At 36.3% G+C, this 16776-nt stretch overlaps 1 protein-coding gene across 1 annotated transcript; it reads right to left on the bottom strand.

The window, feature by feature from the left end:
• Window positions 1–9339: 9339 nt before the first annotated feature.
• Window positions 9340–10294, bottom strand: LOC131427056 (PITH domain-containing protein GA19395). Its single transcript, XM_058589945.1, has 3 exons — window positions 9827–10294; window positions 9661–9765; window positions 9340–9603 (listed from the first exon to the last, which is right to left on the bottom strand). Exons 1-3 carry the CDS (start codon window positions 10141–10143, stop codon window positions 9393–9395), a joined length of 633 nt encoding a protein of 210 aa, XP_058445928.1. The 5' UTR covers window positions 10144–10294; the 3' UTR covers window positions 9340–9392.
• Between the last annotated feature and the right edge of the window lie 6482 nt (window positions 10295–16776).

Below are 16776 nucleotides of genomic sequence, written 5' to 3'. Positions count from 1 at the left end.
ATGGGTGGTACACATAATGAACTTCTCAAATATAGCCAAAAGCCTTGGTATTACATTCCTGTAGTGGAATTTGACCTTCTGTTTCAACAGACTTCGCAGCCGACTCAGAGTGTACAGGCTGGTGCTACGATTCTACTGACACTACGAATCCTTCCAGGTCGGGGCTCGAATATACGACAACTGGTTCGTAAGACCAGCGCCCTATGCATTGAACCGCCAACCCGAGACAATCTCAAATATGGATCCCCATAATTGCTGCAAGAAATGACTGAATGTATCAGAGAAATTTTTCGATCAAACGTCATTCCAACATCTTGGTCCAACACTCTCCAAGTACTAATACCAAAAATCCCTAATCCAAAGAAGGTGGACGATTACAGATGCATAACACTATGCTCTTCAGCTTACAAAGTGTACGCAAAAATTCTGTTAAATCGCATGAGGGAGCAAATTGATCCTATACGAAGCTATCAAATGGCATTCCAATCAAAAAGAAGTGCAACGGATCAAATATTTGTCCTCAGAAGAATTCTAGATGAAAGATGGAGAAAAGGGCTTCAAACAATACTTGTATCGGTGGACTTACGACAGGCCTTTGATCGAATCGATACGTCAAAAACAGCGGAAATACTTCATGGCATGGGAGCTACGAAAGCCCTAATTAATAAAATAATATAAGTATGCTTATTTGAAAACACATCTATACAATGGTGCGGACAACGAAACTGCAACGAAAAATAAAACAAGAGGCATTAAACAGGGATGTCCGTTAAGTCCAGAACTATTTATTTTAATGCTTCATCAAGTGTTACTCACTTTACAAGAACTTTGGCCAGAGTTGAAACTAGAACAATGATGGTCCATAGCATTACCATGTATCCTTGGATATGCAGACGACCTTTTATTCCTTTGTTAAAACAAAGAAGTAGAAAATCTATTGGACTTACTAATACCACTTCTAAATTCAATTGGATTAGAAATCAACCCCAACAAAACCAAAGTTCTAATTAGAAATCCACACGATACTAACAATGTAGATCCGGACATCTGACACGAATGCCACAAAGATGGTAAAGTGTCATTAATAAAAATAAAAAAAAAAGATCCGAACATCTTAAGAAAATTTGGATAACATACACTTCCAGTAGTAACAACTCTCAAATATCTTGGTATATTTATTACCAACAGCTTATCTAGAGGAACAACATCAGGAAGAATTAGTAAAGCTTACAAAGCATTCTACACGCAGAGAAATGGAGCTTGTTTAAAATAACAAATCGGTTAGTAGATTTTTAAATCTGATTCATGTTAATTTCAATCTAGAATATGATTGTTTTAAACCATTTTCTCCCTTCAACATCAACAAAGATCTCTGTTCAATGTGAATAAATATTTTGGTCTTGCCAAACGAAAAAAATAATTGTTCCAGCTGATTTTATTCTTGAAATAATTCATCAATGTATTGCGTATCAACAAAAGCAGAGTTGATTTTATTCGCAATATCTATGTTGATTCAAGTCTGCTTTATCTTTATGTGAAGAACAAAATTTATTCATTTTATCTGTTGTCTTGTTTGTGTAATGATACAACCAAGTTTATTGTTCAAAAGAACCGTATCAGTCCTATTTCTTATAAACCAGAGTCGTTTTTTTCAGTCGTGAATGAACAGAAAAGTTTTTTACGCGTTTCAAAAGTAAAATTTTATCTGCTTATATATTTTTCATCGGGCTTTTCATCAATCCAAGCGTAAGTATTGATAGTTAATAATATTAGAAACTGCAATAATACGTATTCTTAACAACATATATTTGATGCAGGTTATCTCTATCTTCACCGGAAGGGCACCGGGAAAGGGTACCGAATCATTGAATACTATAAAAAGTAATATTGGATTGATTGTGGTATGTAGATAAATATTATAAATGTATAGAACATAAATGTAATTGGAATTCCTTACAAATATATAAATTGAAGAAAAATGTACCAAAAACAAGCCTTCAAATTATTTCGGAAGAAATCATTTTACTCGTAAAAACAAAACAAAATGAATATTTTTTACAAACAAAAGCGTAAGTTGAAATACTAATCATTTCAAGTTGATATCTTATCATTTATTTCAACTGTCAAGTTTATAAATTCAAAACACTATAAATATTACCTTTATCCAAAATTAGTTCATTTTAAACTGATTTTGCAAGTTGAATTTACTATGAAATTGTTTGTCAACAAATTGACAGGAACGCACAAATAAAATATTTGTTGGTATTAACAAAATATTTATAGAAACAAACTAATCCACTGAGCAAAATCAAATACCTAGTTTTGTTGTTTCAAGCAACAATATTTGCTATATTAAACAAATTTTTCTTTTGTCACTATTTCAACAAAATAAATCGTTACGTGAAACCCAAATTTAGTTACATTTACAATATTTTTCTCTGCGTGTACGAATTATGCTCTTTCCTGAAACAGCATTAATTACCTTGGGATACCATAAAAAAACTCTACCATGCTCTGATTACCCCAGTCGTGACATATGGGATGGAAGTCTCTACCATTCTAAAACGAAATCGTAACTCCTTACGCAGAATGGAAAACGAAATGCTTTTAACCCTCAAAGAACTAAGTAAAAACAAAAACATAAATGTGCATATAAATTCAAGGGAGGAAACCGAACAAAATAAAGTCAGTAACACTCCCCAAAACAAACACGATAATAGTAATAAAGTAGCAGAAAGACAAAAAACAAATAACAGCGTATCAGAATCTTATATACCTCCTGTATTAGAACCCCAGAATGAAAGAAATAATTTGAACTCTGAACGTCACTTGATGAATCCACATATAGCTCCCAATCAGGCGCGTAGCCAGAGAAAATTTTCGGGGGGGGGTTTTAGAACATGGTGATAAATCAACACATGTACAATTTATATCACAATGTTTCCCATGGGTTATAATTTTTTGTTTCGGGGGGGGGGTTTGAACCCCTAAAACCCCCCCCTGTGTACGCGCCTGCTCCCAATTGTTTAAATAATAAAACCATTAATAATAAAATCAGAATTGCACGTCTCAACTACCTTGGACATATTATAAGAAGTTACGGAAACGGAATTCTAAAGAAAGCTCTGGAATACAAAATATCAATTCCAAAGATAGGTCGACCGGCTTACTCGATAAGAAATAACATGTTCGATGACATAGATAGGAGTGGAATTCTTCTACAGAATTGGCATGAAACAGCACTAAATAAGCAAAAAATGAAGGAATTAACAAAATCATTGTTTGAAAAAATGGTCGAGTCAGAATACGAAATTAGTGATGATTTAGAAGAATATAGCTCGGACGAATCATTACTACCATCAGACTTAGCAGGCTTCAGTGATAATGAGGACTTGTTCCCTGGCGATTTAGAATAACCTACGCGCAAACAATATTATCATTATCCACTACGACCATTATTATTATTTTATGATTTATTTTTGCCTTGCACTGATAGGAAACCATGTTAAAAATAAAAGGACCGTGATCGTACCCAGTAAGCATAATTACAATCATCAATAGAAGGAAAGGATCAATGCACAATTCCGGGCTAACGCCAGTGTTCAGTTGGTCAACATAGACTAGTTCGTCAGGCGTGGAATTGATATTGTATATCCTGAATCCATAAATGGGGCCGATTCAGAATTTGCGCTATTCAGCTGCCCGACCGGTAAACCCAGAAAAAAAATTATCAGCAGTTTTTATCGCGGTTTCGTGGTGGAAGTCTTATTGCGTTTAGACGATTGATGTTTTGGGAACTGATACCATTGCCCCTTCTCAATAACAACAACAACAACTTCTGAACATCACCAACAGGTATCATAAGAGCTTAAAATTGTCACGCATTCTCAATGAAAAAAAAAACATTCCAACAACCTCATTTTCAATATTTTACTGTCTCATTCGTAAATGACCGACACCAGAACAAACGAAAAGAGACGGAGCATTTTCGTTTCTCATAGAAAAAATAAGAGAGTATAATTTCTAACGTCATTCTTTCCTCTATGACAATACGAAACCAAACTTACATCTGCAGGGAGCATCAGCAGAATTTCAATTCTCATTCTTTTATCGATGTATTGAAGATTTGTGACTTTCGGCTATAAAGAGTCACTAAAATATGACAAATCGAAGTAATTACATACCAGAACCTCTTTGGAAAATTCCTACAAGTTCGAACACCAACCGGTAAAAGTCATTGTGAAAACTTTTTCTGTCAATTTTGATTATCAAAGCTTCGGTTGAATACCGACACCGCATACTATGGGGATTTTCACTGAAAACCGCAAATAACTGAAAGAGAAAATGAAAGAAAACACACGATTTTGAAACTACTGTTCCGCTTATGTCATTGACTGGACATGGATTTCGTTCTCATAGCTTGCAAGCGAAGCTGAGAGTGACATTAATTTTTCGTCAGTTTCGCCTATTTTGAATAAATGAAAATGACTCTTATTAGCTCTGGGTACCATTATCGGCAGTCCGTATCTCCATCGTTTGCGGGAGAGTTAAAAAAACAGAGCAAATGTCTGACCTACGTTACGGAAGGATAATGACATCAGACTCTTAGATAACAGCCGCTGAGCTGGAGATTTAGACAAGGTCTAAGCATGCGAGGTGATGATGGAATAAGATATGCTATCTGTAAATGTAAACGACCGTCGGTAGTGTAAAATGCTTGCTTTCCATAAAACTGTAGTGTACGGTTGATTTATTCCTAGAAATGTTAGGATTAAATTAGGAGTACAAAAACATCAAAAGATTAAAATAGCGGCCCTTACACGAGCATTATTTTTGTCATTTTTAATGATGACTAATTAATGATGTATTTCAAATTTGATAGAAATCTCGTCATTACTGCACCATTACACGTTCATTAAAATGATATTATTTTTTAGTAATAACATTTTAATGACTCGTGTAAGGCCCGCTAATAAGTTAATAAAACAACTGGAAACTATCTTGTCGGTGTCTTCCTCTTTCGGATCTGGCCCCGTTCAAAGAATGATTATCACCCGATCTTCAAAACACTACAAAAACAAAGGATGTTTTTAGAGTGTTAGAACTTTTTTTTAATAAAACGAACAAATAGGGTAGCGGTACCCCCATACATTTCAGTTCCGTTATTTATCTCATATACGAAAACCATTAGTTAGAGTGAGATTTGTTGTCTCTGTTCAATAGATTGACTTCAGGAGTAAGATGAAATTAGGAGAATTCGTTTCGAGTTTTCGCGTCGCTACAGAGACAGCATTGAACAATTTTAGAACTACTTTTGTCGTGAATACGACTGACTTTACTATGGGGTGCCTTTTCAAAATTTACCCTCTGAGAGAGTGATAAGTTTTTGATCGTGAATATCTATTGTTGTATCTAATGAATCAACATAATTCTTGCGACATGCCATCGGAAATATGATCACAATTTTATGATAAAATTTTCAGTTTTGTGACATAGTCTCAAATAATTCAAAATTAAACTTTTATGAAATGTTTGGTATAAACGAGTATCACAGAGGATAATTCATAAGGCGCGTTTGCCTTTCTCGTATTTTTAAAGCTCATAGCTCAGTGATCTGTGAAAGGATTTATATAATCTAACTACCAATAGAATCGAAATTTTTCAATTTAAACGTGTATAGCAAAAGCATTGAAGTATTTCAATAGTACACTATTGAAAAATCTGTCTCATTTGATCCATGTCAACACCAGCCAATCAGAACGCGTTCCAAGGAAGAGAACAAAATATCTGCTGCTGTACAACAAATCGTTCATGAAAAATGTTCCGAAAAGTGGTGAATATCGTAGTGAGATCCTCAATTTGGTCCTTCTGAATGCTAGAAACGAATCCCTACAGCATATTGATAGTTTCTTTCAATAAATTATGCAAATCCGAAATGAAATAATCGACATTAAAATTCTGTATGCAGCTATTTTTATATCCGTTAGGACCACCCATTAGTGAAAAAGCTACAAACGAAATCACATAAAAGGAAATCTCTTAACAAAATTTGAATCAGTTTGGATTCTATCGCCACTGCGAGCAGATGTGTTTTGTGTCGTCTGCAAAGCTAGTTTCGCTTTCGACAAGAGCGATTACGTCACAGCTGCCAGTCATTAGCATTGGGAAAAAAAACAACTGTGGAGAGCATTACACAATATCAGCCGTTCTAATTGCTCTAAAAGCCGTTCTAATTGCTCTAAAAAAGGATTTGTTGTTCGCAAATCGTAGGGAAAAACCTCAGTTTACTGCAAATCCAGTTTGGTTAGATTTGTGCACTTTTCGCTGTGCGAAATTCACAGTAATCGAGATCATGTGAAGCTTTCTTTGTTTTTGCGAAAAAAGTGAAAAAGGGGAATGCTTGTATAATTCATACAATTGATATTCGGAAGTGTTAAGGAACATGTCAGTTGTTTTCGTATTCACGACATCCAGTTATGTCTCTGACATTACCCACCCGCCTTTTTTTTCTGTGGTATGTCTTCTTAGAGCCGAAGCAAAAGTATTGTATTTGATTTTATCACAATTCATTGATAGTAAATTATGGCCCAAGATTTGGTTTTCTTTGAAAGAATATTTATGTAGGAGTTTGGCTAAAAGCAGTTTTTGTGCTAATGTGAAAAGACCGATTTTTAAAGAAATAAAAACCGTTGATGCCACCAGCATGAATTCTGCACCAAACAGTGCACTTTTCACTTTTAGTTTTGCACGAGACGATGATTCAATGAGGCTGTATACCTTCCGGCTCGAGAAAAGAAGCTTACCCAAGTAACCATATGCATTATATCACTGCACATTTACAACTTTAGTTTTACATTGTTAATGTATAGTGACACTGATCGTACATACTTTGAAGCAATGTGCAAGAAATTTGCAATCAAAATGTAATTTAGCATTATTTTACAACAACCTCCGCCGTGCTATATATCGACATTAAGTGCTATCACAAACGAATTTCCAGACATGACAGTCACGATCTTTTTTTGGCGCACATCTACGGTCCTCCGTGAAACTGGCACCAATGGTGATAAATTGGTTGCACTGCTGAGTTCCCATCATACATTCCTAATGCAAATGTCAAACCGTGAGAACCGTTTCGATTCGGTAGCTCATTTGTATATATTGAGATTTTATGGCACACTTTGGTTCAAATGATAACAATGCAATTAATCTCGCGCTCCACCAAGCGGTGAGTGCGGTCATTTCAGAAGGTACCGGGAACGAACCACATTTTTCAAAAATATTTATATGCACGTACATGTCTTTATTATTTATCTTTGGTTATAATGCGTCGTGGTTACTTGGGTAGTCTTTCGACTCCTCCAGGGAGCGAGAAAAAAAATTATTTCAATGAATTAAAGAGCATCGAATGGAACATGTTTTGTTATTTTCGTAAAAAAAAATTATCGTGAAATGTTGAAGATTGTTGATTATACGCACCTGCCGGAAAACGCTCTTCGTTTTTTTTGTCGTTAAAGGATTACACACTTTCCGACTTAAGAGAAAAACCCTAATCTTCTGATTACTTTAGAAAGATACAAAATGATCTAATTTCAATGAATTGTAAAGCATCAAATAGTACTTGTTATTTTATGTTTGTAATTTTTTTTATCGTTATATGGACAAACGCAAAACGCTTGCGAAATTGCGGTTAGCGAGATATCTCAGAAACTAATGAATCGATTAATTCCAAATTTTCAGGAGTTGTTCCCTATAGCTATAGCTAGCTCGTGAAAGAATAGTTTTGCGAAAAAAACCATTTTTTAATTGATTGGCAAAGGTTTTTCCGAAAAGAAATCAATATTTTCGCAAAATTATTCGTTTACGAACTAGCTATACTGCCTTGTTAAAAAAGTTCCTGGAATCACCACTGTGTGGCGCTCTCAGTTTTTTTAGGTTGCCACTCTGTCATTGATATTCCATCAAATTTTCAGCTTGATACCTGCACATTTGTGAAAGTTTGTGAGTACATCTGCGATTGTGCGTGTTCTCGATTTTGTACAATTCCCAAAATGGAATTGAATTTGCAACAACGAGTTTGCATTAACTTTTACATTAATAACGGTTTCAATGGTGCGACGACATTGCAAATATTAGAAACATGTTTTGCCAACGCTCCTCTGAAGAAAGCAGTCGTTTATCAGTGGCACGAACGTTTCAAAAGTTGTCGTGAGCCTGTGAATGATGATGAGAGAAGCGGTAGGCGATGCTCACAGTTTTCATTGAATACAAGGGTGTTGTGTATAATGAATTCCTTCCACAAGACCAGACCGTCAACAAGTAGTATTATTTGGGCGTTATGAGACGTTTGCGTGAAGCAATTAACCGAAAAAGACCAGATTTGCTAAACACAAAACGAATAGCATTCAGCAACTACCGAATTCACCTGAGTTGACTCCCTGTGACTTTTCTTATTCAGTCGACTCAAGAAACCGTTCCGTGGAACGCGTTTCAGCACCCGATATGAGATTATGGAAAAATCGCAGATGACTCTGATGGCCATACCGGAAACTGAATATATAAAATGTTTCGAAGATTGGATCAAGCGCTGGCATAGCTGTGTTGCAGTCGATGGGGAGTACTTTAAAGGGGACTTTTCTAAATAAATTCCGGGAACTGTTTTGATCAATGTAGTAGTAATTAAGAACAACACCTGAAAATGTTCAATTAATCGATCCATCAGCTTTTGAGATATCGTGCCGACCGCAATTTCGCAAGCGTTTTGCGTTTCCACATGTAACGATAAGAAATAACATACATAAAGAGCATATACCATTTGATGCTTTTCAATTCATTGAAATTAGATCATTTTGTAACTTTCTGAAAAACATTTGTTCATTTGAGTTACTCACTTGTCAGGAATACCTTTTTATTAGACGCATTCATTGTTTTAGAATTTATGATAGTTTTTTTTAGAGAATGACTCTAATTGTCCCTAATCGATTCCACTGGTATTTTTGCACAAGAAATGCCTACTTTGAAAATATTCTCATAAATTTCTTTTAACATTATTGAGTAAAGCCATTTTGATAAGTGCAAGAAGCAATTGAACATCAAAAACTTGGATATTCGAAATCAGAATATCTGATGCTCTCTTATTTCTGACTCGTTTCTAGCTACGGCTTATACCAGAGAAAAGCATGAGTGTAATTGATTGAAGCTCTATATGCGTATGAAACGTCATTTTCTGGCATTGTCAAGGTATACTTTTCATAGAATATCCCGAAAAAGGAGAAACAATCAAAAGTGATTCCTCGTACGGTCTATTTTCTTTCGTTCTATCCTTAATTATACAGCATGTTTGGTTGAAAAATAAATAGAATTATCAAAAAGTCATTTCCAACAATACAGATTTACTGGATCTGATGACCGACTGAATCAAACACATTATTCTTGTGATCGGACACGTTCGGTGCGGACTCGTAGGTGCATATCGTCACACCGTGATGATGAGCTTCACTAAATTCTCCCTTCAGTCCAATGTAGTACACTGTGGTATTGCTGTCACCGTAGTTTGTGGGTATGTGAATCGACAGGTGGTGCACGGAAGAAAAGGTAACTACTCTGAATAGAGAAATAGAATAAGAATTTTGTCAAATTTTAAAAGAAAGTATAACTTACTTTGTGGCATACTCGATAACACCACTGGAATCGCGTTCCAGCTCAAATTCTTGATCGGCGGGTGCCCCAGCGTCATCGAATGTCATCTTTGGTCGATTCTTGAATCTGAAAAAGTAGACAACTTCTCTAGTCTCTAGTAAATTAACCATCAAACTACAAATCTTACAATCTCATCTTTTTCGGATGACTATCGTCATTTCCGCCCACTACGATAACACCCTTGAGCTTCACGTTCCCCGTGAAAGGAATATTGAATAGCAACTCCTCGTCGGCATCACTGGTAACGAATTTATCGAAATCCAACCTTTGGTCGTACGGTTTGAATACCGTTTTACCGGAATCTTCTGTTTCCTCATTTAGGCACTCTACATTGATCATGTCAATCTTTTCGTATAGGCTATACTGTATTCCCATTTCCAGTTCGTCGTCGATCCCAAGGGCCTCGTGGGCACAGCCACCACTGTGACCGTGATGGTGGGCCATATTTAATGCTCAAGTCTTATAATTTTGCTTAATTTCCAGTCGCACTATCGAGCACGGTTGCAAATAATTTGAACAAAACAAAACAACAGCCGGTTTTGGCAAATGACACTTGCATTTTGAAGGAGCTTTAGTATTCTGCGGACTTCGCTGATTCAGCGGTGCTTATGAAACCGTACACTCAGGCAAAACGGTCTTCGAAAGTCATAAGAACGAATTATGACTTTCAGACATACACTCAGGCAAAAAATATATGGAATTTCATAATGATTTCGTATGGTTTTTAGCCACAAGAATATCGTAAGCGAATCATAAAGCCGCCTTATGAAATCACGAAAATTGGAATTCCAATAAAACGCCTTATGAAATTCATACGAACTTTTTAGGAATATTGTGCGAAATTTCTATAACAAACATAACTTCTCTCATATATTGTGGAGTTCATATGTTGTTCGTATGAAAACTATTATAGTGATAGATGAGATGTATGTTGCAGAGGTATATTGTTCATATTAATCTTATGAAATTATGATTTTGGTGATTTTTGATGCATCATAAGATTTGCCTTATGATTTTTACTACTCAATTTGCTTGAGTGTAAGGATTATAAACGTATTTCACAATTTTGTCTTATGATATAGAGGGGAAATTTTTCATGACTTCTATTCCAGATATCCATAAGCTAGTCTTATGAAATTCACAAAAATGTTTGAATGAATTTCGTTGGTCACGGTTTATGATAATCATTTTATAAGTATCGTAAATTATGCCATGCAATTTAATTGGAAATTTATTTTTATTTATACTTCATGTACCAACTGTTGAAAAAATACTTTGAAGATATTTTCATTCTGCAAACTATTCGCAACACATATATTTGTGATTTCGATGACTCGTGATTCACGTGACTAGGGTATACAAGTTGATCGTTTCGCGTTGATCAAAAGAACATTTATTCCCTTTTCGTTATGACATGGTGCATGCGGTTCTTCGAAATATCCTCTCCAAAGTAAATTTTAACAGTTGGATTCAATGCTGGAATGATAAAATATATGCGATTAATTCTTTTATTAATTCAGACTGTTTTGAAGTAACCGGAGAGCTCGGATGCGAACTTCCTTCCTCGGTCGCATTTTTGTCAACTATGAAATCATAAGTCGAAATTATGACATTTTCACATAAGGGACTATTGATGAAATATATAGAGCGAATAATTATATCATGCATAGATAAAAAATTAAGAAAATCATAAGACTGTTCATGAAAATCTTCAGTTTCTAATGAAATTGATTTATAGTTGATTCATATGTCATAGTCTTATGAAACTCTTAATTTTTTTTTCCTCAGTGTACGCTAGCATCACGACGTAAAATACACTGGTGGCGTCGTAAGACAGTTTTGGTTGTGTTGGTAATTTTCTCACGAAATTAAGTATGGCGCGCCGGGATTCAAGCATGTAAACATAAACAAACGACCAGTTCAGATCGGGATTTCACTTCTAAGTTACTCCAGTTGTCGCGCAGCCTGGCGAATCTTTCGCACTAATTGAAAATCTGAACATTTATTCTTCAAGGGCTTGCAAGGTAACGTCGAAATATAGAAAATTTTACACACATCCGATTCTGTTCATTTCGTTGGAGGAAGGATTTGGCGGATTGCACTGTGGTATCTATTACAGTTATTATGGATAATGGAGTGATTGTGCTGTGGGTGGCATTTCAAATGCAGGTGATGAAAACGATTGAAACATCCCGGAACAAAACACCGCAATTCACTGTCAATATTTTCGCAAACAGAATCAACTCTAAATATTTTCATTAAAGCAACTCCCGAAACGTCAGTTGTTTATGTTTTTCTTCTTCGCGTCTCTCTGTTATTCCAAAATAAAATGACAACCGCACTAACACATAGAAAAACGTGATCACCAGGTATTTTACCAATGTGGTAGAAACAGGTGGGGCAAACACAATTCTTTTGTGTTGGTGAAATTAACTTTGCTTCAGCAAGCCAAGTAAAACTAAAAACCACGTCCTTGTTTTCGTCACATCGTTCGGACTAGTTGGCATTGAATCAAAGCATGTTTATTTTTCATGTATGTCGTCATACCGAACTATTTACAAAATTTTAATTACCAACACAAGCAAGCCATGTGCTCTGCCACACCTGTTTATATCACATTGGTATTTTACATCGTGCGCTAGCATCGATCTCGAAGCTTTTTTTGTGAACGATGCAGAGCTGCCAGATTTACAGGAAATAAAAGGTGATTTTTTTGAGGTTAGGATTTTCATGCATTAGTATTTGCTCAGATTTTTTGAGGTTATGATTTTCATGCATTATTATTTGCTCAGTATGCTCTGACATTTCATCATGAATAGACTTACTAACGAGCAACGCTTGCAAATCAGTGAATGGGCCCTAGAAAAGTTGGCAGAAAATCCGCTTTTTTATCGACAAATTTTGTTCAGCGATGAATCTCATTTCTGGTTGAATGGCTACGTAAATAAGCAAAATTGCCGCATTTGGAGTGAAGAGCAACCAGAAGCCGTTCAAGAACTGCCCATGCATCCCGAAAAATGCACTGTTTGGTGTGGTTTGTACGCTGGTGGAATCATTGGACCGTATTTTTTCAAAGATGCTGTTGGACGCAACGTTACAGTGAATGGCGATCGCTATCGTTCGATGCTAACAAACTTTTTGTTGCCAAAAATGAAAGAACTGAACTTGGTTGACATGTGGTTTCAACAAGATGGCGCTACATGCCACACAGCTCGCGATTCTATGGCCATTTTGAGGGAAAACTTCGGAGAACAATTTATCTCAAGAAATGGACCGGTAAGTTGGCCACCAAGATCATGCGATTTGACGCCTTTAGACTATTTTTTGTGGGGCTACGTCAAGTCTAAAGTCTACAGAAATAAGCCAGTAACTATTCCAGCTTTGGAAGACAACATTTCCGAAGAAATTCGGGCTATTCCGGCCGAAATGCTCGAAAAAGTTGCCCAAAATTGGACTTTCCGAATGGACCACCTAAGACGCAGCCGCGGTCAACATTTAAATGAAATTATCTTCAAAAAGTAAATGTCATGTACCAATCTAACGTTTAAAATAAAGAACCGATGAGATTTTGCAAATTTTATGCGTTTTATTGTTTAAAAAAGTTCTCAAGCTCTTAAAAAATCACCCTGTAATTGAATAGAAGCAAATTACAATTCATGGTTCTTCAAACAACTGTATCGCAACACCTACAGAGCCAAAAATGAGATATGAAGATGAATATCTGTTTAAAGCCCACTTTTTTCATTTCTTCATTTCAAATGACCCATGACCCATGACAAATATTGATTACATTACAATGATTTAAAATCAAAATCCGGAATTTCCACTGAGTGGTTAAAATAATGCATGTTCTTCAACGCAGACAGTGAAAAAATAAATGATATCATTCTAATGGTTGAAATAATAAAACCTTGAAGCTTCATTCAGTTAATTTTATGTTGGATTGTCGAGAGAAAACGCGATTAGCGATACGGTGCGAAGCGTTTTGGCGCTATGGATTCGCCCCGGGCGCAACGTTTTTTGGCAGCAAAGCAATCCTTGTGACTTTTTGTGTTCGTCAAATTGTTCCTTCCAGAGATTAAATTCTCGGTTAATTTTTCAAAAGGGCATATAAGCAAGTGACAGTTTCTTTTTGTTTACTTTCTCTTCTATTAATTATCAAGCGGTTTCCACGTTTATCACTCAACTCTTTGCATGAAATGATACCCGAAACTTTCGACTTTCAAACAGAATAGTGACATCAAAGGAAATCTTTTTAATCACATCACAATAATCGAAAGAGAGAGTGATTAAAGAGAAACTGTCACTTACTTATACGCCCTAATGAAAAATCAACCGAGAATTAGGGAAAGATTAATTTTGTTACCCGATAACGATGGGAGCGCAAATTTTCCTAGGTACGCCACTGATTAAAAAGCATCGAACAGCACACGTTTTGTAATGTTCATCGAACTTTTTTTTATTGTTACATGTGAAAGATTATAGATTGTACGGTCCTTTCCCTTAAAACGCTTTTATTCTGCGATATCTCAAAAACTAATGAATCGTTTCTTTTCATATTTTCTGAAGTTGTTCCTAATGCTATAATTGGCTTGTGAACGAAGAGTTTTGCGAAATAAATTCTTTTAAATGATCGGCAATGTTTTGTTCAGAAAAATTCTAGATTTATATAATAATTTATAAGGATAAAACTTTACCAATCTCAGTTGGATAGAGGGGATTCAAGAGTAAGGTGAAATGAAACGCTATAATAACTGTATTGCTCAATTTTTGAACTATTTTTTTCTGCGTTATTGCTTCTCAGAACCGAAGCAAATATATTGTGTCTAATTTCATCACAATTCGTTGGTCGGAAGTCGAGTAACCGGCAGAATAATATGGTGACTCCACTAATGAGATGACTATTGGTACATTGGCCCTACATAACTAAACATTTAATTATTCGAAGTCGAATCATTTTCACACTTTCTAGAGTAATTAGAAGATGGATCTTCTTTTCTCGAACTGGAAGGTTCGTAACTCCTTCATTGAAATAAAAAGCGAAAAGCTTTCACTATGTATTCATTATGTTAATTTTATCTGTGGGTTCTATAGTTAATTTTACTAAGTGAAAAAGCCTTTAAAAATTTTCGATTTTAAAAAGTTTGTTCCGATCAAACATTGGTCAAACGAGATTGTTTTTACACACAAAACTGTTTTATTCAAAAATTGAACTCTATTTCTTTTTATGTTCAATTCATACAAAATAAACATAAAAAAATATTCTCCCTAGCTTCATTTTTAGCCAAACGTCAGACCTTCCATCAAGTTTTGCATGGCCTCCTAGTACACTTTCCTGGCCCCAGGACGGCAGTTTGCCATAAACTGCATCTTACTGCCAACTGTCTTTCGCGTCTTCTGAAGGTTCCGCTTAAAGATTGCCCAACATTTTCCTATCAGGCGAAGCTATGGTGTGTTTGGAGGAAACATGTACTTGAGTACTACCTATACATTGGTCGCGTCATATAACTCTGTGGCATTTTCCTGTAAAGAACATACGCCAAATCTAACCAAAACGAAACTGGAAAAATTGTGTTGTTTGACGAAAGGCAACAAACCTTTTTATGATGCTCTTTTGCACATTAATTTTCTGGTTGATGGTCCCGAAACTACATGATTTTGAATTCAATGAATTGAAAAACGAGAAAAAACCGGTCGCGACTGGAACTTGAACCGAGAAACATTAGATCACAAAGGGGTTTAACCGAATAGCTTAAATATCTTTTTGCGGTTTTGTAACGATATCAAACTATGATTATTGCGTGTTTCCGAAGAGGTGGAAAATAAAATCTCGAAAATGAATTGTCTTGCCCATTTTTTTTTTTCAAATAAAATTTTTATTAGGCTCATTTGCTTTAGCTTAACGTGGCCGATTGTCTTGTTGTTAGGGAGAGAGAAAGGGATGCCGTATTACGGGGCGGCATACTCCCCAGTTAGTAAGGGGACATAGGGAGGGTGGGACCTACACAGTATTGAATTGAAATTTGAATACATCATTGGTTTGTGGCATACATCTTTTAGACACATTTTGCGTTCGATGAATCTTCATGTTTTTCAGCTTGTAGCAATGAAGAGATTATTCTGGATTGGGATGCTTCGTTGGTGTGTTCTGACGTTGATGTGACGTTTTTGGGTAGCTTCCAGCAACTCAGTCAGTTCAAGGCAGGTGCATGCTCCGAAGCATCGTTTACACAGGCCATACTTCCAGCAACGTAAAGAAGAGTGCGGTAGAGCTGTAGACGAGAAAGAGATAGGGAGAGCACTAAATTTGAGCATTGATAGTTTTCAAGAAGTTATAGATGAGAGTCATATAAGGAAGATTTCGAGTTGCCAAGACGTCGCGGACTGGTACGAAGGGTGGTATACCTCGGGCCCGAAGGGAACCTATGAGTTGGGACCTGGCATCACAATACTCGACACATGTCCAAACAACATGTTCGATGTCATGATAACCCTCACCGCAAACGCAGACACCACTCTCAGCGAGCCCCACACGACGGAGATGCGCGCTGAACATATAATGATTAGACATGAGCCTTGACATTACACGAATAAAGTCTCGGCTCACGTCCAACCCCCGGAACCAAGCTTTCGTCGATACCTGTGGGATTATTGAGTGTAACCATCGTCCCAGAGTTCCACTATTCCATGTATTCTGCCAGCTAGCTAGAGTTTTCTGACGACAGCAACTGAAAAATTCATTGAAGCAGATTGGTCTTTCATAGATATCACCTTCTAGTGCGCCCACCTTGGCTAACGAGTCCGCCCTCTCATTGCCCCGTATGGAACAATGTGAGGGGACCCAAACCAAGGTAATCTGGTATGATTTTGCAGATAAAGCACTCAATTGTTCCCGTATTTTCCCCAGGAAATACGGTGAGTGCTTTCCAGGCTTCACTGAACGGAGAGCCTCAATGGAACTGAGACTGTCCGATACAATGAAGTAGTGATCTGTGGGCAGAGTGTCAATGATCTCAAGGGTATACTGAATTGCAGCTAGTTCTGCGACGTAAACTGAAGCTGGATCACTGAGTTTAT

This window comes from Malaya genurostris, chromosome 2, assembly GCF_030247185.1.
Source record: "Malaya genurostris strain Urasoe2022 chromosome 2, Malgen_1.1, whole genome shotgun sequence".
Classification (NCBI taxonomy): domain Eukaryota; kingdom Metazoa; phylum Arthropoda; class Insecta; order Diptera; family Culicidae; genus Malaya; species Malaya genurostris.
This window is presented reverse-complemented; position numbering and strand designations above follow the sequence as displayed.